General features: G+C 47.2%; 1 protein-coding gene across 1 annotated transcript in view; it reads right to left on the minus strand.

Annotated features, from left to right (window-relative positions):
* LARGE1 (LARGE xylosyl- and glucuronyltransferase 1) overlaps positions 1-25,785 on the minus strand; it is a 602,024-nt gene that overhangs the window by 17,518 nt on the left and 558,721 nt on the right. Inside the window, exons 11-12 of the mRNA XM_082634479.1 lie at positions 22,725-22,888; positions 13,008-13,286 (exon numbers count right to left, since the gene is read on the minus strand). Coding sequence (XP_082490605.1) covers positions 13,008-13,286; positions 22,725-22,888 — 443 coding nt within the window. The remainder of the gene's footprint in view (positions 1-13,007; positions 13,287-22,724; positions 22,889-25,785) is intronic.

Consider the following 25,785-nt stretch of genomic DNA (forward strand, 5'->3'; position numbering starts at 1 on the left):
GGGAAGTTCCCACATGCCACGGAGCAACTAAGCCCGTGCGCCACAACTACTGAAGCCCGCACGCCTAGAGCCCATGCTCCGCAACGAGAAGCCACTGCAATGAGAAGCCCGCACATCGCAACAAAGAGTAGCCCCACCCTTGCCTCAACTAGAGGAAGCCTGTGCACAACAACAAAGACCCAATTCAACCAAAAATAAATAAGTAAAAAAAAAAAAAAAAAAGCAGAAGTTAGCCAGTCAGGGGAGGGGGTTCAAGGTATTTGCAAAATTTGGAAATAAGAAAGCATATAGGATTCAGGGGAACTGAATTTCTTAGAACACACCTGGTACATTGTAAGTGATCAATAAACAGTAATCAAAAGTGCTTGTACTTCTTCAACATTTCAGTAACAAGCACTGTGCCAGGCACTTTATAGGCATTACTCCTTGAATCATTGCTGATATACTATGACATATGTACTAGTATTCCCAGTTTACTGAAGAAGACATTCAAACTCTGAGAGGTTAAGTAATTTGCCTTAAAACAACAAATGATGATGATGATAAAATCATCACTGTATGAATTAAGGCTGCACCAGTGTAAAAATAACCTGGAAAGATCAATAATCACAGGATCTATGTGGACCAAGTCTGTTAATGTGGTGACTTTGCAGCTAGAGCAATGAGTTTCTTGGAGCTCATGGATTAAGGCAGTTGGTGGGAGAGGTCAGGAAGGGGATGGAGGGCGATGGCAGCAGGCTGCAGCCTGCATGCTGGTGCTCCTTACATGGCATCCCAATGGTGGATCCCACGTTGTAGCAGCTAACTGGGCAGAGGCTAGAACACAGGTAGTGTTTGGGGGTGCAGAGACGGGCGATGACCTCCTGGCTTACTGAGACTCCTGCACTAATTTTTTTTTTTTCTTTACCATCCAGTAGTTTCTCTAACAACTACAGTCCGCCTCTGACTCCTTGGATCAGGCCAAGGTTGGCAATGGCCCCTCACTGTCAAATCCAACAGACTTCTCCATTCTCATCTTTCTTTTCTCTACACTTGGTGCTAAAGACCACTCCCGCTGCCCTTAGCTTTAGAACAACGTCCCAGAGTTCTGGAGAACATCTTCTCACCCTCTTGGGCTTTGATCAGGGTAATTGTTTTATGCATCGGCCCTCTTGATGCTGGTTACCATCTGGACACATCTTGTTGCCCCTACTGCCTGGGCAGGGATGGAGATCCTCACTCTCTAGACACGAGAGCTTCCACTCCTATAACAGAAGTGGTTGGGCTGATTTCTTTGTGTTGGTGCAATGAATGGCTGAGGCTGGTGCTGACAAGTGACAAACTGCTTGGAACCATGGGGCCGAAGGCACTGGGGCTGCTGTCAGGATGCCAGGAGAGAATGAGACATCGGCTCTCTGAGCCTCAGATGTCCACAGCATCAAATGTCAGAGAGCCCATTGTTTAATCAACCCTGTGTTGTAAGGAATCCAAGCGATGCTCATACAAGTTCCCAGGACTCACTCACAGGAAAGTTATATTACAAGGAATGGGAGGAGGGAAAGAACTTTGTGCTGGAGTGTGCGTCTGTTTCTGAAACCCCAGAACAGTATCACGCTTTCTCTTAAGGCTTTGTGTGCAGCCAATTAGAGAACTTTGCTTCCCTGCACCTCCCCTGCCCACCTCTGTTGGCCTTGATGTGTCCCCCTTGATGATAGGGCTACATCTTCTTTGGGACTGGTTCGTCCTGGACTTTTCTTTTTATTTTATATTGGAGTACAATTGTTTTACAATGTTGTGTTAGTTTCAGGTGTACAGCAACGTGATTCCATTATACATATACGTGTATCCATTCTTTTTCAGATTCTTTTGCCATATAGGTTATTACAGAATCGTGAGTAGAGTTCCCTGTGCTATACGGTAGGTCCTTGTTGATTATGTATTTTATATATAGTAGTGTGTATAAGTTAATTCCAAACTCCTAATTTATCCCTCCCCACTTCCACTTTGGTAACCATAAGTTTGTTTTTGATGTCTGTGAGTCTGTTTCTATTTTGTAAACAAGTTCATTTGTATCATTTTTTAAGATTCCACATATAAGTGATTATCTTATGGTATTTGTCTTTCTCTGGCTTATTTCACTTAGTATGATAATCTCTAGGTCCATGCATGTTGCTGCAAATGGCATTATTTCATTTTTTTACGGCTGAGTAATATTCCATTGTATATATGTGCCACATCTTCTTTATGCATTCATCTGTCCATGGACACTTAGGTTGCTTCCGTGTCTTGGCTATTGTAAATAGTGCTGCTATGAACACTGAGGTGCACGTATCTCTTAAAATTATGGTTATCTCTGGATATATGCCCAGGAGTGGGATTGCTGGATCATATGGTAGTTCTATTTTTAGTCTTTTAAGGAACCTCCGTACTGTCCTCCATAATGGTTGTACCAATTTATATTCCCACCAACGGTGTAGGAGGGTTCCCGTTTCTCCACACCCTCTCCAGCGTTTACTGCTTGTAGACTTTTTGATCTGGCCATTCTGACAGGTGGGAAGTGATACCTCATTGTAGTTTTGATGCACATTTCTCTAATAATTAGGGACGGTGGGCATCATCCTGGACTTTTTTGCTCACCGAGGATGGCGGTGGTGGCAGTGGTAATAAGACGCAGAGTGCCTGCTTATGTACCTATCAGCTCTGCGAGGCTCGAGGTCAAGGACGAGCCTTGTTCATGGTTATGTTTCTAGCTCTGGCACTGTGTCAGGCACACAGCAGGCATGCAATAAATACGTAGGGAATGAAGGAATCAGTTTGCAGTCGTCTTATGTGAGAGAGAGGGTGGTACTGTGAAGAGGGCCCTTTGGAAGCAACAGAGCTGGGTGGCAACTGTACTTCTGCCACTTAAATACATACGACTTTTGATCAAGTTTATCTTTTGCATTTAAAAAATGATAACGTTTGTGATTAAAAAAGATAACATTTGGGGACTTCCCTGGTGGTTGGGTGGTTAAGACTCTGCACTTCCACTGCAGGGGGCGTGGGTTCGATCCCTGGTTAGGGAACTAAGAGCCCGCATGCCAGCGCAGCATGGCCAAAACAAAACAAACAAACAAAAACCCCAAAAAACATATGTCAAGCACCTAGCACAACACCAGGTGCATGGAGGGTGTTTGTAAACGTCTCTCTCCCTTCCTCAGCCTGCACAGGCCGCCTGCACCCTAGGATCCTCCCACGAGGCTCACGAGGTGTAGATGGGCACGGTTGGGGTGATCCCTATTTGAAGAGAAGGCTGAGATTCCCCCGTACCTTTCTGATTTCAGCTTATTCCTGGAACTACGTGGGCGCGGTGCAAACAGAACCAGGGAGCAAGCTGGCAGATGGTGAGAAGCAGCAGGGCTACCGTGGCCACGGATACCAGCAACCGGTGAGAAGCACAGATAGGTGCATGTGCACGTGTACATGTGTGTCTGTGGCTCTGAGAAGCCCTCTGGTCCCCAGCTGCCCCCCCACACCCCTTACATTGCCTACCTTCAAGAGTACCAGATAGAATCATGGCTTCCAGCAAGAGCAATGGGAAATCATCTGAATAATACTTTTCAGGACTTAGCAACCTACCTCTGGGCAGAGAGGGCGGAGGGGGCAGAGTTTAAGCTGTGCTTATCATCTGCTCAGATAACTGTGGAGGCAGACCTGGGCACAGCCTGTTCCAGGCCTTGCTTGCACAGGAGGCCAGGTAATGGGGTTTGCTCAGATTCTATTATAGTTGCCTAGGAAATGAGTTCCCAGCAGACAGGCTTCCAGGAGGTGTGTGGGGACAACAGCAAGGACTTGCAAATGAGGGAGATAAAGCTGCCTACAGGGAGTGGCACTGTAAGACAGACACAACACGGATGTGGGCAGAGAGGGGCAGAGTCATCTTGAGAGCTGGGGGGCCCCCAGGGCCAGCAAAATTGGGTGGTTCCTGAATTGATGGCATTAACACATCCAGAGGGAGAAGCTGTCAGGCAGGGAGGGGCAGGAAGGAAAGAGAAGCTAAGAATGCGCTTTTGGGGCATGTTAATGAAAGAAAAAGCTGTCGTTGACTGCGCCCGGCTCTGTGCCAGGGACTCTACAGTTAGCATCTCATGTCCTCCTCAACATCCTTATTCACTCCTATCTAATTACCTCACTGCCCCGTTTGCCGTTAGCAATCACGGCTGAACATCCAGTGGTGCTTTCTATGTGCTGCCCCGGGTTAGCTGTGAGCTGGAGGTTAACTGGAGGGGCCATCAAGAGTTTTGCAGTTCAGAGGGCAGCTCTGGGGCAGCCTGCCCAGATTCAGGCCCTACCTGGACACTCACCTGCTCGTACTCTCCAGCAAGTTACATCTTTGTGCCACTGTTTTATCCTCTCTGAGATGGGGATATATTAGGACTCGGGCTGTGGGGTTTTGTACAAATTAAATGGATTATCTCATATAGAGCTTAAGACAGTTCCTCAACGCATAGAATGCACTTGATAACTACAACCTGTGAGGATGATCATGGCCGTCATGGTGATGGTAGAGATCAGCCCATCAGGCACTTGGATCAATAAACAGGTTAAGCACAACAGCAAACAAATGGCTGGAGAGGGTGTGGAGAAAAGGGAAACCCCCCCACCCACCTTGTTGGTGGGAATGTAAATTGGTGCAGCCACTATGGAGAACAGTATGGAGGTTCCTCAAAAAACTAAAAACAGAACTACCATATGACCCAGCAATCCCAATCCTGGGCCTATACCCAGAGAAAACCATAATTCAAAAAGAGTCATGTACCACAATGCTCATTGCAGCACTATTTACAATAGTCAGGACATGGAAGCAACCTAAGTGTCCATTGACAGATGGATGGATAAAGAAGATGTGGTACATATATACAATGGAATACTACTCAGCCATAAAAAAGAATGAAATAATGCCATTTGCAGCAACATGCATGGACTTAGAGGTTATCATACTAAGTGAAATAAGCCAGAGAAAGACAATTACCATATGATATCCCTTATATGTGGAATCTAAAATATGCCACAAATGAACTTATGTACAAAACAGAAACTCACAGACGTAGAGAGCAGACTTGTGGTTGCCAAGGGGGCAAGGGGAATGTGGAGGGAGGGAGTAGGAGTTTGGGGTTAGCAGGTGCAAATTATTATACACAGGATGGATAAACAACAGGGTCCTACTGTATAGCACAGGGAACTATATTCAATATCCTGTGATAAACCAAAATGGAAAAAAATATAAAAATGTAAATATATATGTATAATTGAATCACTTTGCTGTGAGAAATTAACACAACATTGTAAATCAACTATACCTCAATAAAACAAACAAACAAATATTATAAAGACGGTAAGCACAGAACACCTTTGGATAAGCCAAGATAAGCAAGATGTCTGCTTAGTGATGCTGTGCCTGTGGGCATGTTATTTCACCCAGGCATCCTCATCTGTTAAATGAACTGTGATGAGGTTAAATGACAAAATACATGCGCAAGTGCTGGCAACAGTGCTTGGCCTGTAATACGTGCTCAATAAATGTTAAATGTTACAGTAGAAACAAAATGACGAATGTACACAAGGGAATGCCACCTGGTAATGTCCCTCATCGAGCAGCCAGTCAGCCTCGCCTGGCGCCACCTGTCCTTGGCCTTGTTCACATTTCTGTCCTTCATTCAACTAGTGTTTACAAAGCCGCCATCATGTGCCAGGGGACACGTGATGGGGGAGGGCGGTTAGATGTCATCCTGCAGAGAACACAATAAAACTGGAATCTGTCACTACTGTACACTCTCAGGATATAGTCTCAACCAACGTGGCACGTTTGTCCCCTCGAAAGCGAGGCAACATTTTTGCAAAGCAAAGCACAGAGGTTTAAAGCTTCAAGCACTGAACAAAGATGAGGATTCTGCTGGGTTAGAGAAAGAGGCGAGAAACCTGCCCCAGTCTCATGGATGTGGGACGTCCCAGCTGACAGCTGTCTAGGCCTCTACCATTCTGGAACATTCCGTGAACATGCCAAGATATTTCATGCCTTTATACCTATTGGTCCTTAAAGCCTGAACTGAACTATCACCTATTTTTGAGGACTTCCCAGCCCACCCACACTGGGTCGTCATCTTGTGAGCCTGAGCTCCCGTATCTTTTTTATCTCTGTACCTGTATTGATAGTGACAAGAGCAGCAGCAGTGCGTGCAGCTGGAGTGCCCCCTAGAATGTGACCCCACGAGGGCAGGAACCCGGCCTGTGCTGTGCACCGTGAAAGCCCTAGTGCCTAGAACAGAGCCTGGTCATGGCAGATGCACAGTGTGTATCTGTGGAATGTAGAACATGACAGGCATGTGCTAGGTGATTTCCAAGTACTATTCCATTTAACCTTCCCAGAACCTTAAAAGGGAAGAAAGAATATGATCCTCACTTCATAGGTGGAAAGTTTGAGGGTTAAGTACCTTTCCCAAGGTCCAGTAAACGCCGAGTAAGGAGTGCTCAGCGTTGAGATGCAGGTCGAGTGAATCCAGAGACAGCACTGTCACAATGCAGCACACTGTCTGGCACATAGTAGGTGCTCACTCAATAGTTTTTGGAGTGAATGAGCATGAGTATATAGTTCCTCATTTCATTAAAAAAAAAAAAAAGAGATGGTTACACGAAGTTACCAGGCTGTACTGAAGGCGGCAGTTCGCAACAGTGGGGGTTATGGGCAGGGGCCTGGCAAAGACGTTCAGTTCTGAGCGCTGAGAATGGGCCAAAGCACAGAAAATTAACTTCTGTTGAACACCTGCTAGACCCCCGCAAGAAGCTATTACTAGCCCCTTTACTAACTGAGGAAGCAGAGGACTGGGGAGACGAAATAAGCAACCCAGAGTCACATCCTTGATAAGCACGGTAGAACCTGCAGGCAAAGGCAGGTCTGCGTGGCTTCTGCCACGCCTGCTGAAATTCACTTGACATTTCTGAAACCAGGAGTGAAAGCTGCACATCTCCACCCTCATTTTTTAGAAGACCCAGGTGAAGGGGTGGGAGTGATATTTTAGTGAAACTCTGCAGCTATGCCTATGCATGTAACCGATTTCATTATTTTCCAGTTGATGTGTTTGTTTTTGCTATGATAATAGCTGGTTGCTAAGCAACTGCTCAGGGAGCTACGATGCTGAACTTTTTTTGGTAACTAAGTAGGCTCCCCAAAAGGGGTGATATGGGTAAGTGTTTGGGGGTCTAATCAAAGGGCTGCCAATCAGCCTGCTCTGCTATCCTGAGTTTTGAGAGGGATCTAGCCCCTTCCGTTAATGAGCAGGCTATTGTAGAGGGGTGGCCACCTTCCTCCTCTGACACTAAGATTTAACCTCTCTGGGGCCTCAGTTTGGTCACCTGTAATAACACTTACCTCACACAGAAGAACTTTTTCCTTAAGCTAATGGCAAGTCAATATGGTTATCTTCACATGAAAAGGATAGTGCACGCTTACTTGGGACTTCTGATAGAATCGTATTCCTTACCAGTTCTCAAAATTCTAGTTCCTAGAAATGATCAAGGTCAGAGGTCATACCAACAAGGGGTTAATCTCCAAAATTTACAAACAGCTCATGCAGCTCTATATCAAAAAAACAAGCAACCCAATCAAAAAATGGGCAGAAGATCTAAATAGACATTTCTCCAAAGAAGACACACAGATGGCCAAGAAGCACATGAACAGCTGCTCAACATCACCAATTATCAGAGAAATGCAAGTCAAAACTACAATGAGTTAGCACCTCATAACGGTCAGAATGGCCATCATCACAAAGTCTACAAACAATAAATGCTGGAGACGGTGTGGAGAAAAGGGAACCCTTTTGCACTGTTCGTGGGAACGTAAACTGATACAGCCACTATGGAGAACAGGAGGGATTTTTAAAAAACTAAAAATAGAACTACCATATGATCTGGCAGTCCCACTCCTGCGCAGGACATATATCTGGAGAAAACCATAGTCCGAAAGGATACATGCACCTCAATTTTCACTGCAGCACTATTTACAATAGCCAAGACATGGAAGCAACCTAAATGTCCATCGACAGAGGAATGGATAAAGATGTGGTACATATATACAATGGAATATTACTCAGTCATAAAAAAGAATGAAATAATGCCATTTGCAGCCACATGCATGGACCTAGAGATGATCATACTACGTGAAATAAGCCAGAGAAAGACAAATACCATATGTTATCACTTATATGTGGAATCTAATGAAAAGAAGAGATACAAATGAACTTATTTACAAAAGAGAAGCAGACTTACAGACATCAAAAACAAACTTATGGTTACCAAAGGGGAAAGGTGCCGGGGGGTAGGATAAATCAGGAGCTTGGGATGAACACACACACACAATACTATATCATAAGATAGATGACCAACAGGGACCTACTGTATAGCACTGGCAACTCTACCCAATATTCTGTGATAACCTATATGAGAAAGGAATCTAAAAAAGAATGAATATATGTATATGTATAACTGAATCACTTTGCTATACACCAGAAAGTAACACAACATTATAAATCAACTATACTCCAATATAAAAAAAGGTCAGAGGTCACAAACTGGTGGTCTGTGGGGATGAAAGACATCTTCATCCTGAAGACATGTTTGGTCTGACTCAACAGTGTTTAAATTAAAAAAAAAATCAGTGTCAACACTAAAAATTAAAACATGAATATCCAGATTTCTAGCTCCTCTTGAAAAATATAAAGACCTTCGCCTTGCCCTCCACCCTCTCCAGAGCAATAATTCCACATCAGAATGCACAGGTGGCAGCTGCCTGAGATGGGGGCTCCAGTCTCCCTAGTGAATTGTACTCAGCATCCTTGGTTCCTTTAGGCCAAGGTCCTGGCCCCAGCAGGCATGTGTATTTGTGACTCCTGATATAAGTCCATTTATTCATTTCACAATGAGGAAACAGGTTGAAAAAAACAGAATTGTTGGAAGTCACACAGTTTTTTACGGCACAGAGTGCAAGCTGGAACCAGGGTCGCAGCAGGTGCCTGTCCACCGTGACATCAGAGTCAATGCCATGATATCCTGCTTAGTCCAGGAAGGATGTGGGCACAGCAGACCAAGAGGGGGCCAGCACGAGACACAGGCCAAAGCAGGCAGGACTTCTAGGTACAGGCTTTTGAAAAGGAAGTCTCAGGTGACAACATTTGAAAGAGGTTCCCTGTCTTGCTTCCAAAGCCCAGCCACCTTTGCAGACAGTTACTGATTTCAGCTGCAGAATCTCTCTCTGGTCCATCTACCTGTCTCTGCTGCTACTTCTGATCCCGTTGCTAGGCCTCCAACATCTCTCACCAGAATGAACACAAGAGTCCCCTAACTTATCTCCTCTGGCCCTACTGACTGTGATCCTTCCCTGATGCAACAAGAGTGATCTTCCTTAAATGCACATCTAATCACGCCATTCTCTCAGTGATCTTCCATTACCCCACCCCCGACCCCGCCTCATAAAGCCCAAACTCCTTAGCATATTTTATGAGAAGTCCTGAGGGACCCACCCTGGCTTACATTTCTGGCCACATCATCTCTTGCTGTTCTCCCCATCAGGGCTCTGGCCACCTGCCTCTCCAGAATGGATCTCTCTCTCTACCTGGAACATCGTCCCCTCTCCTGGCAAACTCCAGCTCAGCCTCAGCCCTCCATTTAGATCTAACCTCTCCAGGACACCTTTTCCTATACTGCCTCCCCCCAGATGAGGCTGATAACCCTGGGAGAGGACACCTTTTCCTATACTGCCTCCCCCCAGATGAGGCTGATAACCCTGGGAGAGGACACACCCATCACAGTACCTAAGGAGTCTGTGTCTTTGCTCAACTGTCATTCCTGTTGGTCTAAAGCTCTGAGATTCACAGATCCTATCTGTGTGGTTCACAGATATGGGGGCCCCTAAGGTGCCTCGTAAATGGTTACTCACTAAATGAATGGATACTATGGATGGAGAAGAAAGAATCCGGAAAGTCCCACTATCTTTTCACTCTAGACGGAAGTTGCTTTGCTTCTCTGGTCTGTTTTCACATGTGCAGTAAAAGAGCACTGGACAAGATCACTTATTCTCAACTCAGGGTCTCTGGACTCCTATAGGGCCTGTGAAGAAAGGAATGGGGTTTCAGGAGCAATCTGCAATATTTCAAAATGCCTGAGGGGAACCACACACCTTCTTGTGAGGAGGTGGCTAAAGGCCAACTCAACTTCAGGTGACTATGTAGTAAGGAAATGCTAATTAATGGGCAATACCAGTTATCTCACATTGGGTAAGGTCATGATTAGCAGTTATTGACGTCTTTGATCAATAAAACATAGGAAGATGACAGAAAACGCAGTCTGTTCATGTGTAATGTTTTTCAAATCACGAGGCCCACGAGGCAAAATTATATAGTCTTTGGATGGGGGAGCAGAGACCACAGACTTTTAAGATGGGGCCAGTTCACCTTCAACTAACTGGAAGGAAGTCTCTGAGGGTGCTCCCGCAGAAGAGACCCAGAAGGTGGGCTGTGGTCCAATAGCGAAGCCTCTCTCTTGCTGGGGGAGGGCAGCCCTCACCCCTACCGTCTGTTCCCTTGGAAGCCCCGCCCGACACACCCAGAGCCCATCATCATGCTGCAAGCTGCAGAGGTTTCATAATTCACAGCAATCAGGGGCTGAAAGTGCTGTCTAGCCACACGGGGGCGCCCTCACTCTACGCACTGGGATCCCAAGGCCCAGCTGGAGCTGGAAGACAGCTCCATTGCTGGTGTCCCTGCAGGGTCAGGAGTTAGGGTTCATAGAGCTCCCTGCCACAGCCAACGCTTTTTGGGAAGACACCTCTCATCCTCCCTGACTGAGGGTTATGTTGACTCGGGGTCGCTCACCTGTTGTTGTTTTTTAAAACATCTATGTTGGAGTATAATTGCTTTACAATGGTGTGTTAGTTTCTGCTTTACAACAAAGTGAATCAGCTGTACGTATACATATATCCCCATATCCCCTCCCTCTTGCGTCTCCCTCCCACCCTCCCTATCCCACCCCTCTAGGTGGTCACAAAGCACCGAGCTGATCTCCCTGTGCTATGCGGCTGCTTCCCACTAGCCATTTATTTTACATTTGGTAGTGTATATATGTCCATGCCAGTCTCTCACTTCATCCCAGCTTACCCTTCCCTCTCCCTGTGTCCTCAAGTCCATTCTCTACGTCTGCGTCTTCATTCCTGTCCTGCCCCTAGGTTCATAAGAATTTTTTTTTTTGAGATTCCATACATACACATTAGCATACGGTATTTGTTTTTCTCTTTCTGACTTACTTTGTATTAGACTCTAGGTCCATCCACCTCACTACAAATAACTCAATTTTGTTTCTTTTTATGGCTAATATTCCATTGTATATATATGCCACATCTTCTTTATCCATTCATCTGTCGATGGACACTTAGTTTGCTTCCATGTCCTGGCTATTGTAAACAGAGCTGCAATGAACATTGTGGTGCATGACTCTTTGCATTACGGTTTTCTCATCACCTGTTGTTCTTAATAAAGACAGTCTGGAAGGGACTCCACCTGCTCAGAGGGGAGAGACTGATGCTATGGCATCCCAAGATAACCCTGGAAGGAAACCTGACTCAGAAAGTGGACAGAGAACAGTCTGCCTTCCCTTGATCTAGAGAGCAGGGCAGGGAGGGAGCTCGTATCACATCCATGCTCTGGCTTTAGTACCAAAGGTTTAAAGACTCTTGTGGGAGCTCTTTTGAGAGTGAGACAGACAGTAAGACAGAGACAGACAGAGACAGACACACACACACACACACACACACACAGGGAGGGAAGTGGGGGAGGGCAAGAGACCAGGAGAGAGAGAATTCAGACCCTGCTCTGTTTGGGACAGTCATAAATCCCAGAGCAGCCAGACAAGTATGAAGCAGGGCAGGCTGCAGACCTGGGGTCCGACAGATCCTGGTTCAAATCCTGGAGCAGCCTAGGTGCACCTGAGCAGGTTACTTTGCTCCTCTGAGCCTCACCGTTCACCACAATAAAAAGGAGGGGGTAACCATGCCTGCCTTTTGGGCTTGATGTGTGGCTCCAGTGGGACAATTAATATATGCAAACCACGCCTCATGGTACCTGGATCAGGAAGGTACTCACTTGGCAGCAGAGATAACTCATGTTGACAAACGACAGTGATAAAGGATTAAAACAAATTTTGACTATTTACATCTTGTGACTTTAGTTTGCTCACGTGGGGACTTTTGGGCCAGGCGAATTCTATAGTCCCTTCCAGTTCAGATGGTTTGTTATTCCATAATAAATGCAACAAGCTGAGAGCTCTCCCCAGCTGCTGGACGCCTGCCCGCCCCCCGACCCTGCCCCCCATGGGGAGAGCTGGATGGAGTCACAGAGAGTCTGGCTGGCTGACCCCAGCTCCCACCCTAGTGTGAGCTCCCCATCTCGCTCCCAGTCTCCTTCTGGGAACATGAAGAATGATAATAGTACCCGTGGCAGGGACTCCGCAAGGGGAGGAAGTGAAATCCCACTTGTCATGCATTCAGAACAGTGCCTGACACTCAGCGAGCACTTCAATAAATGTTAGCTATCACCACCACTTTGATTTGTTTTCCAGAAAAGGCAGTGATCTTCCTAGAATGGTTAGATGAAGGCTGTCTGATCCAAAAATTGGAAGAGGAATGATATGTTTTCATAAAAGCTATAGGAAGAGCATTAGACTGGGAGACAGGAGATGCTTCCTGGACCAAGCTCTGCCATAAACATTTCATGAGGCCAACTGGGGTTCTAGTCTGATCATCGTAAAAATGCAGACACCTGATAGCCTAACTGCCCCTCCAAACCCGGCAGTCAGGGGCCATTTATCTATGGGTGGACTTGGGCAGGTGCTCTCCCCTTCTGGGTCTTGGCTGACCCACTGACAGAGGGAACACTGGACTAGATGACGATCCTAAGGGGGGGTTTCGGCCCCGGCACTGCCCGCGCCTGAGCCCCATGGGTCCTCACCTGAGGTACTCATAGAGTCCGTACATGGGCAGGAAGTCGATGTCGGACAGGAACATGTAGGGCGTGCCCACGTGCTTCATGGCCACGTTGCGCAGCAGGTTCACGGGGTAGAACTGGCCCTCCTTGTACACGATGTGGTAGGCCACGTTGTGGCGGCCCATGAGCACCTCAGAGCCCTGTGCGTAGCGGAGGAACTGCTGGGCCTCAGCGTCCGACAGGTAGAGGGCCAGGCTGATGGGCCCCTCCCAGTGCTTGCAGATGGCCTCGAGCATCTGGAGCCTGCAAGAGACGGGAAACCTGACCCATCCGCGCATGCGCGGGCCTCATCTGCATATACAGGTGTCATCTGTGTATCCACGCATCGTCCCGTCCGTTAGCCTGGGGCTGGGGAACTCCATCTCCATCCACAGTTGGTCAGTCAGCTCCAAATCCAAACCCCTGCTCTAAATGTTAATCACTGTGTGATGGAGGCCAATAACCAAACCTCAGTTCCTTTATCTATAAAATGGGCACAAAAACACTCACCTTTTTGTGTCTAGTTTTTGAATGCTTCCATCCAGAGGGGTGATATGGAGAGAGTCACATCCCACTATACTAAGCTTTTTCTTTTCAGACTCCTCTTTTCAACAGTGGGTGGGAAAAAATACAGTAAATGATGTAAAGATCCCTTTCCAGCTTAAAACTCCTATACCTTTCCTTCTCCCTCAGCAAAGGTGTACAGCAGCCCTACCACTCTCCTGAAGCAGGGACCAGCCATAGGAGATTTAGCCAAACTGAGGCCATGAGTTACAAGGAGCATTAAAACAAGCAGTAAAAACAAGAGTAATAATAACCACAATTACTGACTCATTACTATGCACCAGACACTTCTCCAGAATTTTCCCCCAAACCTGTGCCCCATCTGTCATTTCCCCCATTTTCCTGATGAAGGAATTGAGGTTCTAGATGTCCAGTCAGCTTTGGTTCTTGGACTTGCACCAAATGTGTGTGGCTAGGTTTCTGGATAGGACTTTGAAGACAGTGAGAAGAAAACACTCTTGGGTGTCTGGCAAAGGCAAGGAAAAAAAAACATGCGAATGTTGGGGACAAAAGTGAGCCTGGGGTGACGGTGTCTTCATTTTTCAGAGCGCTTATTGCTCCAGGGCGCCAGGCAATTTTGCAAGTCTACCCAAAAGGTGCTGAGCCAGGGAGAGAGAGGGTGGGGTGGGAACAGAGCCCAGAGAAAAAAACGAAAGATGATCCTAACCAAGAGGGTTCTGCAAAAATGTCTGAAGAGAAATCTATAAAAATGTTCCCTCCCCCCACCCCCCAGAAGCATTAGAAGTGCCTGGTACATAAAATCTATGGTTAAGAAACAGCAAAAGCCTATTTCAATTTTTCCCTACCCAGCAAGAGGTACATAATCAGCAGTCTCCTGGTCAGAATGCCCACTTTATTCGGACAATTACCAGGAAATAGATTCCATGCATTTCCACGCTTCTAAACAAAAGAAAATGGGCACACCTATCTTGTGTCAATGGCTTCCCTGATGGACTTTCAGTTTCCTCTCAGTAATTCTGTGAATTGGTATTTCGTGGATTTGCTTCCTCTTTCACTAAGGAGGATTAAGATATTCATCAGGGTAAAATGTCCTCCATTTCTCATACTTTATAGCACTTGTTAATCAAATTGACCCCAGCCAGTTTTGAAAGAGGCACTACATTCTCCACAATGCTTGATTCCACTGAAATTTGTGTTCGGCCTCTGCTACAAGGGCCCTGGTTCCTGCTGGGCTCTTGAGAATCTGGGATTTTGAATGATCCCACCTGCACCTCAGTTGCATTGTCTGCAAAATGGGAGGACTCTGCACTTGGATGGGAGAGATGTTTGTACCAATCCTTTAAGATTTGGGGAGTACAGGGTAAGAATAATTTCTACTATGTGGACATCAGAGCTGCTAAAGGGAGTGGATGCAGGAGGCATGTCTGACCGAGTGTGAAGAGAGACCAGCTTCTGCTGTGGATTCTCCCACTGACCTGGTTTTGGACTCTGTGTCTGAGTTTTCCGAGCAGGGGGCAAGCCCTGCCTGGTCCAGCCCCATCTTCCCACCTCTGCGAAAAGTTTAGAGTGAGAACAGAGACACAAAATACTTAGGGTTCTCAGGAGAAAGGGGCTGCTGATGTGACAAACATCATATCCATGCAGACTCTACAGGAAATGGTGCCAGATGTTCCAAAGAAACTCACTGAGTGAAAACGAATCATGGCACAATCACTTCTGTCTCTCTGCCACTAGCTCCAGTCTCTCTTTTCCCTTAAAACCAAGCTCTCTGCCAGGACCCGAACAACAGTCAAACAGACAAACTGAGCGAGCTTCATCATAATGATGATGATGCATAAAGTGTGATCATGATACAATAAGTCTCTACCATTTATCTGTTGCTCACAGCATGCCAACACATTTTGGCTTTGTCCAAAATGTAAATGTAAATTTGTAACATTTACAGTAATGCTATAAACATAGTGGAGATTCTCATCACTGTTTTACAGGTGAGGAAGCTCCAGGAGGTGGAATGACTTCTTTCAAGTCACATAGCTACAAAGTGGAGGGGCTGGATTCGCACCCAGGTCTGACCCCAGTGCCAGGTATCCAGACCACTACTCAACATGAACTGGTTTTTGGCTGAGAAAGATGTCCCCAAATATCTTCTCATCACCTGTTTCCCCAAACAGAAATGTGTTCTAACCTTGGTGTCAGCTTCCCTCTATTCCTTCCTCCTTCTCCTTGGTCTCTCTTGGAGTCCAAGATCCCCCAGTGTCTCCATCCTTCTCCTGGTTGTTTCTCCCCACACCTATTCCCTAAGGTCTGTCCCTGTGCAGTTCCTGTTGAGTTTTGTGCTGAGTCTTTCTTTGGTGTCTTACGTAGGAAGACAAAAGATCTGGCACAGCAAGGACCTGGGCCAACGGAGAGTGTTTCAAGAGACAAAGATTAATTCAAAAAATGGGGGCTTCCCTGGTGGCGCAGCGGTTGAGAGTCCGCCTGCCGATGCAGGGGACACGGGTTCGTGCCCTGGTCCGGGAAGATCCCACATGCCGCGGAGCGGCTGGGCCTGTGAGCCATGGCTGCTGAGCCTGCGCGTCCAGAGCCTGTGCTCCGCAACGGGAGAGGCCACAACAGTGAGAGGCCCGCGTACCGCAAAAAAAAAAAAAAAAAAAAAAAAAAAAAAAAAAAAAAGGGTAATTCCTACCCGTTTGGAAAGAATCTTTGAGATTTTTAGTCTGATTATAACACTGTTATGATGAAAGGCCTCAGCCTCAGAGAAGAGCATGACGTGCTGAAGAGCACACCGTGTACGAGAGGAAGGGCTGACATGAGGACCCCCTGTCCTGATGCTCTGTTCCATGCTCTCTCCCCTCCCCCACAGAGCCCGTCATCGCTTCATGCTGGGAAGAGGAGGGCAAAGGCTCAGGAATGGCCAGAGATATGTCTGGAAGACCTAGAAAGAAGCAGGGCTTCCCCCAGGGAGTCCTACTGAGACAGGAAGCCCCAGACAGTCTGCGTAGGTGAAAGGGAGCAGGCAGAGAGATGGCTGATTCGAAACCTAAAAGACTGGGGTTGGAAGGAATTCTAGAATGTTGGTTGGTCAAGCAGCCTGGGCAGGTGGCCACTCAGCCTCTGCTGGAATGGGGAACCCACTGCCTACAAGGCAGACGACTCCAATCTGGTACACAGAGCAAGGCAGGCTGCGGGGTACAGAGGGCAACCATGGGTTCTGCGCTCACGCAGAACTGGGTTTGAACTCTGACCTGTGTCAGTATCTCTGGGCAAGTGACAATAGTTCTTTGAGCTTCCATTTCCACATATGCATAGAGGGGATACTAATACCTTTGTCGATGACAAAATGGCTACAAATTCCTCTCCCTCTATCTATCTACACCTTTTGGTAATACCCTCCGCCACACTGATTCTGAGCTGGCCATGGGACATGCTTTGGTCCATGGGGCATTAGCCACATGACACAAGCAGAGGTGCTGAAACGTGCTTGCTTGGTGGGGCTTGCCCGGAGCTGCTCTTGTAACCTTGCGAGCGCCGCTGTGTGAACAGCCTGCTTACTTATGACGCTCAAGTGTCTGTCACAGAGCTGGACGTGCAGCAGGCACTCGTACATGACAGCTGTGATTTCCTCCTCACATTCCACTCCTCCCTTTGAAACACCTGGTCCTCCAACAAATATCCAGTGAGCATCTGCAATGTGCAGGTATTGTCCTGGGCCCCAGAATGAACAAGAAAGACAAGGTTCCTGCACTTCTGGAGAGAAGAAATAAACACACCAAGATACGTTCAGAGTGAACTGAGCCCCAGAGGGGCAACAGAACAGGAAACAGGATAAAGATGACGGTGAGGGCAGGCCTGCAGGAGAGGTCAACGTGAGCCCCGGATAATGAGAAGGATTGGCCTTGAGAAAGCCTGGGTGGAAAGCTTTCCAAGAAGAGGGAAGAGCCCTTGGGATACAGAGTTCAGCACATTCAAGTAAGAAGAAACAGGACCAGTGTGGGTGGCACACAGGTAAATGAGGGGCAGAAGGGGAGGAGGTTTGGGGGCTGGGCAGGTGCCGGGTCATAGGGGGCCTTCAAGGTCACGGTGGACGGCTCTAATACTATTCTAAAGGCAATGAGAAAGCATGATGTGACCGGATTAAGATCGCCCTGGCTGTTACATGGGGAAAGGAGTACCTTTCACTCTCTAGAACGATGCTCTCCAAGCTTCAGCTGGCTCAGGATCACCTAGGAGGCTTACTACAACACAGATCCCTGGGACCCACTGTAGAGATTCCCGTTCGGCAGGCCTGGGATGGGGTCCGTGCATCTGTGTTCTAACAAGCTCCCAGAAGATAATGTGTTGCCAGCGGAGGGGTGGGACCTACAGGATGGGACCCCATTAGCTCAGCTCATGTTCTCTTTCTCCTGCTTGCAGAAAACAGAGAGAAGGCCCATCAGCCACACGATTCCCTGGAGCTGTAGCTGGTACTTCAAGGACTTCACTCAAGGAGCAGGAAACAGAGCAAGCATCTCCCGGCCAGGTGGCAGGGATGCTGCGATCAGGATCCCTCCTAGCCGGCCTGCTTTGTCCTTTCAACCATTCTCGTCTGCTGCTGGGATGGGAGGGAAGCTTCCTGAGTGAGTGCCTGGGTGAGAAGCAGCCCTCCCAGCTCCACAGCTGCAGCAGGGAACGTTCATTCTTTCTGAACGGAATTCTAGAGGGAGCTGGGCACGGGAGCCTGCATGCTGGCTCCCCTAATTCGTTGTGGCACTCACGTAGGGCCTACTTCTGACTCAAAGGTTTACAAACAGACCCGAAATGTTTCTTCAATTAAAAATCAATCCAACAGGCACCAGTCAGCCTGCTGCATCATAATTGGATATGTGGGATGGCGGCGTGGAAGGAGGAATTTCTGCCGTCTTCATCCACCTGTGTGACTGCTTTATAATTTTTGATTATGTCCCGCTAAGTGTCTCTTGCTGGGGTGTGGAATTCCTTGGGTTCTCTGAGGTATTGTCTGGATGGCACCACTTGTCACAGCGTGTCAAGGGGATCACACGCCTGCCATGCTGGTGTATGTGTGTGCTCTGAAGGGAAGGCATCTGAGGTTAGCGTTTGCAGCAGATGTGAGAGGTGCTGGGGCTTTCTTTTAAGTTGGCTGGGAAGGGAGGTCCTGCCGGGTTTCCTGCAGCCCAGGCTGGATGCTTCGGGCTGGCCACAGAAAGGGGGGCTCTGTCCTGTCTGTATTCTTTGGTTAATAACAAGTGTATACGTAAGGCTGGATTTGAGTTGTTAATAATTAAAAATGTTTGTCTTCTAATTGTTTGTAAATTCCGGGTAGCAAAGGCCATAGCCAGCATAGAGGTGAAAAACATTAAGGAAAGTGTGCTAATATTCGTGGCCCACTTGCTAATCACTGGGCACTTTCCAGCATCTTACTTTATAAAACCCAGACAGCCATCTGTGAACTTGACGATATTATTGCCACTTCATAGGTAAGTAGAGTGAGGCTCAAATAGCCTGAATAACTTGCCCAAATTCACACGGTTAGGAAGTGGTGCAACTCGACTTTGAACCCAAGTCTTCCTCTCTTTTTCTCCCCCTACATCACTTTCTCTCTCCTAAATACCTACCATGTGCAGATGCTGTGGTCAGAGAATACAGACCTAGCAAGTACTGACTGAATGTAAGTATGTCCCTGGGCTTTCCCAGAGAGTCTCACATTTTCACCTGAGTTTGCAGGTAACCACTGGCTACTGATCTTGATGAAGAATATCTTGGTGACAAGCTGCATGTACGAAGAGCAGTCGTGAACGTGACCAAGGAAAACCAGGATGCTCTGATGGGAACCTGGGATCACCTGGAACTCACTCACCTGGCCAGATCGTAGTATCTGGGCTTCAGGTGCCTCATCTGAGGGGACTGAGATACATTTATGCTGCCTGGAGAACAGAAGACCAATCTAGACCATCATGCAGCACGAATATTAAGGATTAGGTTTTGTTTTCATTTTAAATGGCACAGAGGAGAAGGAAAAATAAATGTAAAGAGCAGTTGTTACGGTGGGTGACTTGCTGTTGTGCTTGGCGGGGAAGGGTGTGCACATCCAGGCTGAGAAGGAAGGGGAGGGGTGACTTGGGACACTGGTCTAGGCCAGTCCCTCATGGAGCCTCACTGGGAGCCTGGCAGGTTTGAGCTGGCAGGGCTGCCCACCTCACCCGGTTTCCCCAAGCCCTGCCTACCTGGCCGAGATCTTTTGCTCTTCTCACCCTCACCCTGAGCACAAGCACCTGAGCTCTAACCGTGTGTGCCCCAGAGGGCCTGGCATCCTCTCCATCCTGTGGATATGCTGCACGCTCTACCTGGGGGCTGGCAGGGGGCTCCTTCTCTCCCTACGAGCCTTCCACTGTCAGTCCACTCAGCCTCCCTGGGGGACATATGCCCTCTCTTCCTTTCTCTGCCCCGGCCAGGATGGGGGCTCCTCCTGGAGCATCTCTCTGTTGTCAGAACCTGTTCCCTGCCTGTGCCAGCCAGAATTCTAAGCTGGCCCCAAGACTCCTGCCCCTGCCCTGGTGTATCACCCTGTAGCACCCCCCCCCACCTTGAGTGCGAGCGGAACCTGGGAATACAATGGGATATTACTCCTGTGACTATGTCATATAACAGACTGGAGAGATTCTCCTGCTGGCTTTGAAGAAGTAAGTTGCTATGCTGAGAGGGCCTGAGGGTTGCCCCCAGGAGCTCAGAAGGACCCCAGCTAACAGCCAGCAAGGAAACGGGGACCTCGGTCCTAGAGCTGAATCCTGCCAAAGCCTGAACGAGCTTAGAAGTGCACTCTGACTCCGAAATGAGACTGCAGCCCAGCCAACACCTGGATTTCAGGCCTCAGACCGCAAGCAGAGAACCTGCTAACACATATCCAGACTCCTGACCCAGACACCGTCAAATTAAAAAAAAAAAAATGTGTTTCTAAAACTGCAAAATCTGTGGTGATTAAACAACAATAGAAAACGAATACATGGTCTGAACTCTGAATACACTACATATTCCTTGAAGGCAGGAATAGGGTCTTCTTATGTAGTCCCAGCCCCACAAGAGGCTGGCACATGATTCTAATAGATGCTTACATAGTATCTGCTGAGCAGTCACGTGAGTTTTGGAGATGAGAAAAGTGAGGCCACAGGAAGGAAAGACCTTTCCTGAGATGACATAGCAGGTCAAAGACCCAGCTGGTGCCAGAAGCTCTGTGCTTGTCCTTTTTATCCCGTTTGGCCTTTGTTACCTGTTATGGTCAGCAAGTTCTCTGACAGGTATCCCGGAGGCTGTGCATCTCCAGGAAACCACTAGCCACGAAGCCATTAATTCTGTGAGCCGTCATTTGCTAATAAGCAGAGGGACTCACAAAGCAAAAAGGAACCTGCTCCCACAGCCGCTCTCAGCACGCATCATTCCCGGTTGCCTCCGGAGGCAAGGTCGCCCTCCCTCTCCCGAGCTCCCAGACTGCTTACTGTCTGTGAACCTTTTCGTGTCCCAGTGCTGTTCCTTTGTTTGTTCACTCATTCTTCAATCACTCGTGACTAATCACAAGTGACATTTATTGAACACTTACTAGGTGTGCCAGGTACTGTCCTCAGCACTTTACAGGCATTAATTCATTTAATCCTAAAACGAACCCCATGGAATCTCATCCATAGGCTGGACAGGCATCTCCAAAGTGGCTCAAAGACAGAATGAGACCATTAAACTCCCTTCCTAATTGTGGGAGTCGAGGGGGAATGACATGAAGGAAACTGGGTCAAGGGCAGCCACTGTGGACATCAGTAAATCAAAGAGGAAGCTGGTTAGCCGAGGTGCGCAGAAGGCACATAGGACGGCCAGGTACAGAAAAACTGCAGAGACCTGAAAGGCTCTGAATCCATTCACCTCCTGGCAGCCAGAGAGATGTTTTCAAAAATATAAATTACAGCATACAACTTTGTGTAAATTTCTACAATAGGTTCTCAACCACGTTTAGAATAAAACCCAAATGTTTTATGAGTTTCTAATGTTTATAAACTTAACCTCATGCAACTTTCCTCTCAAGCTCCCTCTCAAGTGATGCTTCAGTCACACTGGTCTTCTATCAGGTATCTGAATACACAAGGCCCTTCTTACTGCAGGGCCTTTGCACTTGCTGTTTTGTCTGCCTGGAAAACTTTTCTTAGCAACTCACATACCTAACTCCTTTTCTCATCCTCAAGTCTCTGCAGAAATGTCCTCTCCTTAGAAAGACCTCTCCTGACCACGCCACCTAAAGAAGGTCTCTCACTTGACATTGATAATATGTGTTTCATCCTTCAAAGCACTTATCACAATTATAATCATTTGATTTAATTATTTACTCTTTTTATACCGCTAGTCCCATTTTCTCAATGCTGGCCGCACATGGCAACTTAAAACAATTCAAGGTCTCCACCCCACAAAGATTCTTACTTAACTGGTTTGCAATGGAACCTGACCATGAATTTGTTTTAAAAGTTCCTCAGGTGATTCAATTTGTCCCCAGTCAAGGTGGAGAATCAGTGCAACAGACCATAAGCCACATGAGGGCAGGGATCATGTCAGTACTTCCTGATAAAGGCTCCAGGAATGATGCTGGCATCAACAAGCATATAAGGAAAACAAACAGCAATCGCTTTCCAGCAGCAATTGTGGGTCCAGTCCATGTGTTTCCCTATAATACACTCCCCCTTTCCTTGAGGTAATTTGAGTAGAGCTCTATTTTTTTTAGAATCAATTCTTCATCCTCACAAACAACCAGCACCATCAAGAGACAGGTGCCCTTGGTTTTCAGTGCTGGAGAGGGATGATACATAAGACCTATCTTTTTTTTTTTTTGTGGTACGCGGGCCTCCCACCTTTGTGGCCTCTCCCGTTGCGGAGCACAGGCTCCGGACACGCAGGCCCAGCGGCCATGGCTCACGGGCCCAGCCGCTCTGTGGCATGTGGGATCTTCCTGGACCGGGGCACGAACCCATGTCCCCTGCATTGGCAGGCGGACTCTCAACCACTGCGCCACCAGGGAAGCCCAAGACATAAGCCCTGTCTTATCAGGCTTCAAGGTTCTAAGCCTGTGAGGCCATCTCTCCCTTCTCCATTCGACTGGGTGAAGGACAGCGGCGAGGGGACTGTGTGGAGGGTGAGGGCCCGTCTGCCTACCTGTCCATGGAGAGCTGAGCAACCAGGGTGACGTCTGTGTTGTCGGAAGTGGGCTCATACTCGTAGTGTAGGAAGTACAGGTGGGTTCGGTGGACGGTGAAACGCTCTCGCCGGAACTCATAACACAGGTCGTCCTCATCCAGCTCAGAGAGCTGCTTCTGGAGCTGAAAGGCAGGCAGGAGGGCTTGGCAACAAGAAGAAAGTCCCCGAGGGCGCCTACCTGTTGTGCCCTGTCCTCCCCTGAGTTTGGTACCCATTGGACCTTATTGATGGGCCAATCAGAGAAGAACAGGATCCTGTTTTCATTTTCCTCTGCAATTTAATCTGATTTCAAAGAGGTGAGGATAAAAGGCAGCTGCCTCACCCTCTGAGGAATGAGACGCTCTGAGCTAACAGTGATGGTGGTGGCGCTGACAAAGGTATAAGCAACCACAAAGTCCTTATACAAAACAAAAAATGTTTTCCTTCATGACCCAGCACAACAATTTCAAATAACGGGGGAAACTGTCTATGAACAGAGTTAACGGGAACCAAATGGAGCAGTACCTTTGTGTGACCTGGTGCTTTTCTCTCTCCAGAGCTAAAGATTTCAATCTCTGTACCAGGTATTGGAAAGAAAACGCAAACCCATAAACAAAACAAAACATCTTTTCTTTTAATTTCATCCAAGTTTAATCAGTCTCAGTACCCACTCTTTTTCTCCCTCTCTTCTAATGCTTTGACGTCTTTTACTTTATTAATCTGCTTGTAGGAGTTCTTTACTTACCTCTCCTATTCTCCTTCCTACCCAACTAGTGAAAGAGTGAGCTGTCCTGCTAACAGGGAACTAGGAACTTAGCATTTCACATAAGCAGACGCAGATATACAGGTTTCCAGATCTGCCGATAAGCAGCTGCCTGATACACAATATCCCTCCCAGGCAGGTGTGACTGACTATGCTCGCCTTATAGGTGAAAAATTGCAATGAACAATAAAAGAACTTCGACAGTTATGGAAATTCAATCAGTGGATGTGCGGTAGCAGAATGAATGGGCTGGGAATAGGCAGGAGAGAACTTTTTCGGGTGATGGGAGTGTCTTATGTCATGCTCAGAGTGATGGTTATTTGGGTGTACACATTTGTGAAAATACATGTACACTTAGAATGGGTGGATTTATCATATGCAAATTGTATTTCAATAAAACTTATTTAAAGAAAATAATAATTTGCCAAAGGTCACATGGTTGCTTCCAATATTTCTTCTGTTACATGAACCTTGTCCATCACATGATGACATATAGTTGAATATAGGTTAAACTTTACATGACTAGGGTTATTAAGAGCTGAATGCAACAGAATATTTTTCCAAAAAGATATATATATATATATATATATATATATAAAATCTCTAAACCAACAAGAAAATATATTCACTCACTTCTCTATGACCTATCAATTAAGACCACTGCCTTGAACTAGGTGATATGCTATGATTATTCTTTTGTCTACAGTTCTAATGATTTTATTGTTAAGGTCAAATGGATTATCCTTCTTTATTCTCTACCAGTAGTTCAAAATCATGGTAAATTTTAGTTTGCTTTATATTAATACCATGCTGATCTTGTAATTTTTGTGTTTGTATTCCTGAAAAAAGACTTTTTTTCTTTTTAAAAATATTTTGTTTTTTTAATAAATTTATTTTAAAAAAAAGACCACTGCCTTGACAGGTTAAGCTATGATATTATTTCTCAAGATGTGTGCTCTGACAGCTGACTGCATTCAATGCTCCAGTTTCTTCATTGCCCCCTCCCCCATATCCTTCCCCTTTGTCATGTGACTTTTGGTGCTGCCCACTACAGAGGCAAAGCCGATTTCTCTAATCCTTGAATCTGGGCTGGACTTGTGACTTGCTTTGGCAGACAGAATGGAGGGGGAAGCACTGATGCCCCAATCCTGAGGCTAGGGCTCGAGAGGAAGTGCATGCTTCTTAGGAAAATGCCTGGCTAGCCTGCTGGGGGAGGAGAGACAGCTGGAGCAGAGTGGAGTCTCCCCAGTTGCCTGTCACGTGAGCGAGCCTGGCCAAGATCAGTAGAGCTGCATCCATAAACACTTCTCACTGTACACTACTGAGGTTTCATGGGTTTGGACCACTAGATAACAGGCGGTGTCACTGGCATTTTGTGTGGGGTACCTTTTCATTGTGTGCGTCTGTCCCACATACCACAGGGCGGTTGGTTTCCAGGGCCCCAGCCCAATAAATGTTCGCAGGATTCTCCAGACGGCTGTGTACAACTCCAAATGCACACCCATATGTTCCCAAAGGCCACTCGGGGAATTGGTTGTGATCAAGTGATCTATGAGACGTTCTCAGCTATCTTTGACATTTTTTTTTTTTTTGCAGTACGCGGGCCTCTCACTGCTGTGGTCTCTCCCGTTGTGGAGCACAGGCTCCGGACACAGAGGCTCAGCGGCCATGGCTCACGGGCCCAGCCGCTCCGCGGCATGTGGGATCTTCCCGGACCGGGGCACGAACCCATGTCCCCTGCATCGGCAGGCGGACTCTCAACCACTGCGCCACCAGGGAAGCCCCGAGGCCACCCTTTCGTCTTCCGACACCTGTCCTTTTGATGCTTTAGGACAATGGGCAGAAACATCTGATGGTTAAAATAACACTCAGGAGTGTTGCTTTACACTTTCAGCTTTCACTTTCAGCGGCCTGGATATCCATTTCTTCATCCATTCCTCCCAGTGTCTATATGAGACTGGCAGGGCTGCCCTCTTGCCCCCAGTTGATGGATGAGGAAACTGGAGCACCAGGGATGTGCACGGAAAAGCTGGGGCTCTAAGTCACGTCTCTTGGAACCTAACTCAGGGCTCTTCCCTGGGGTTTCCATGAAGTGGTTAAGTTTTATTAAACCACGTGGACAGGCAGAGAAAAATTACCAGCTCGCTGGTTGCCTGCTGTGCATTTTAATCAACAAAATTCCAGGAACCCAAAACACTGTTTTCCAAGGAAACCAAAGCATGGGCCACCTTCATTCTTTCGTGGGAGGGGAGAAGCATGGACCATTCAGTGACGGTT

The sequence above is a fragment of the Mesoplodon mirus genome (genome assembly GCF_964341445.2).
Source record: "Mesoplodon mirus genome assembly, chromosome: 11".
NCBI classification, from domain to species: Eukaryota; Metazoa; Chordata; class Mammalia; order Artiodactyla; family Ziphiidae; genus Mesoplodon; species Mesoplodon mirus.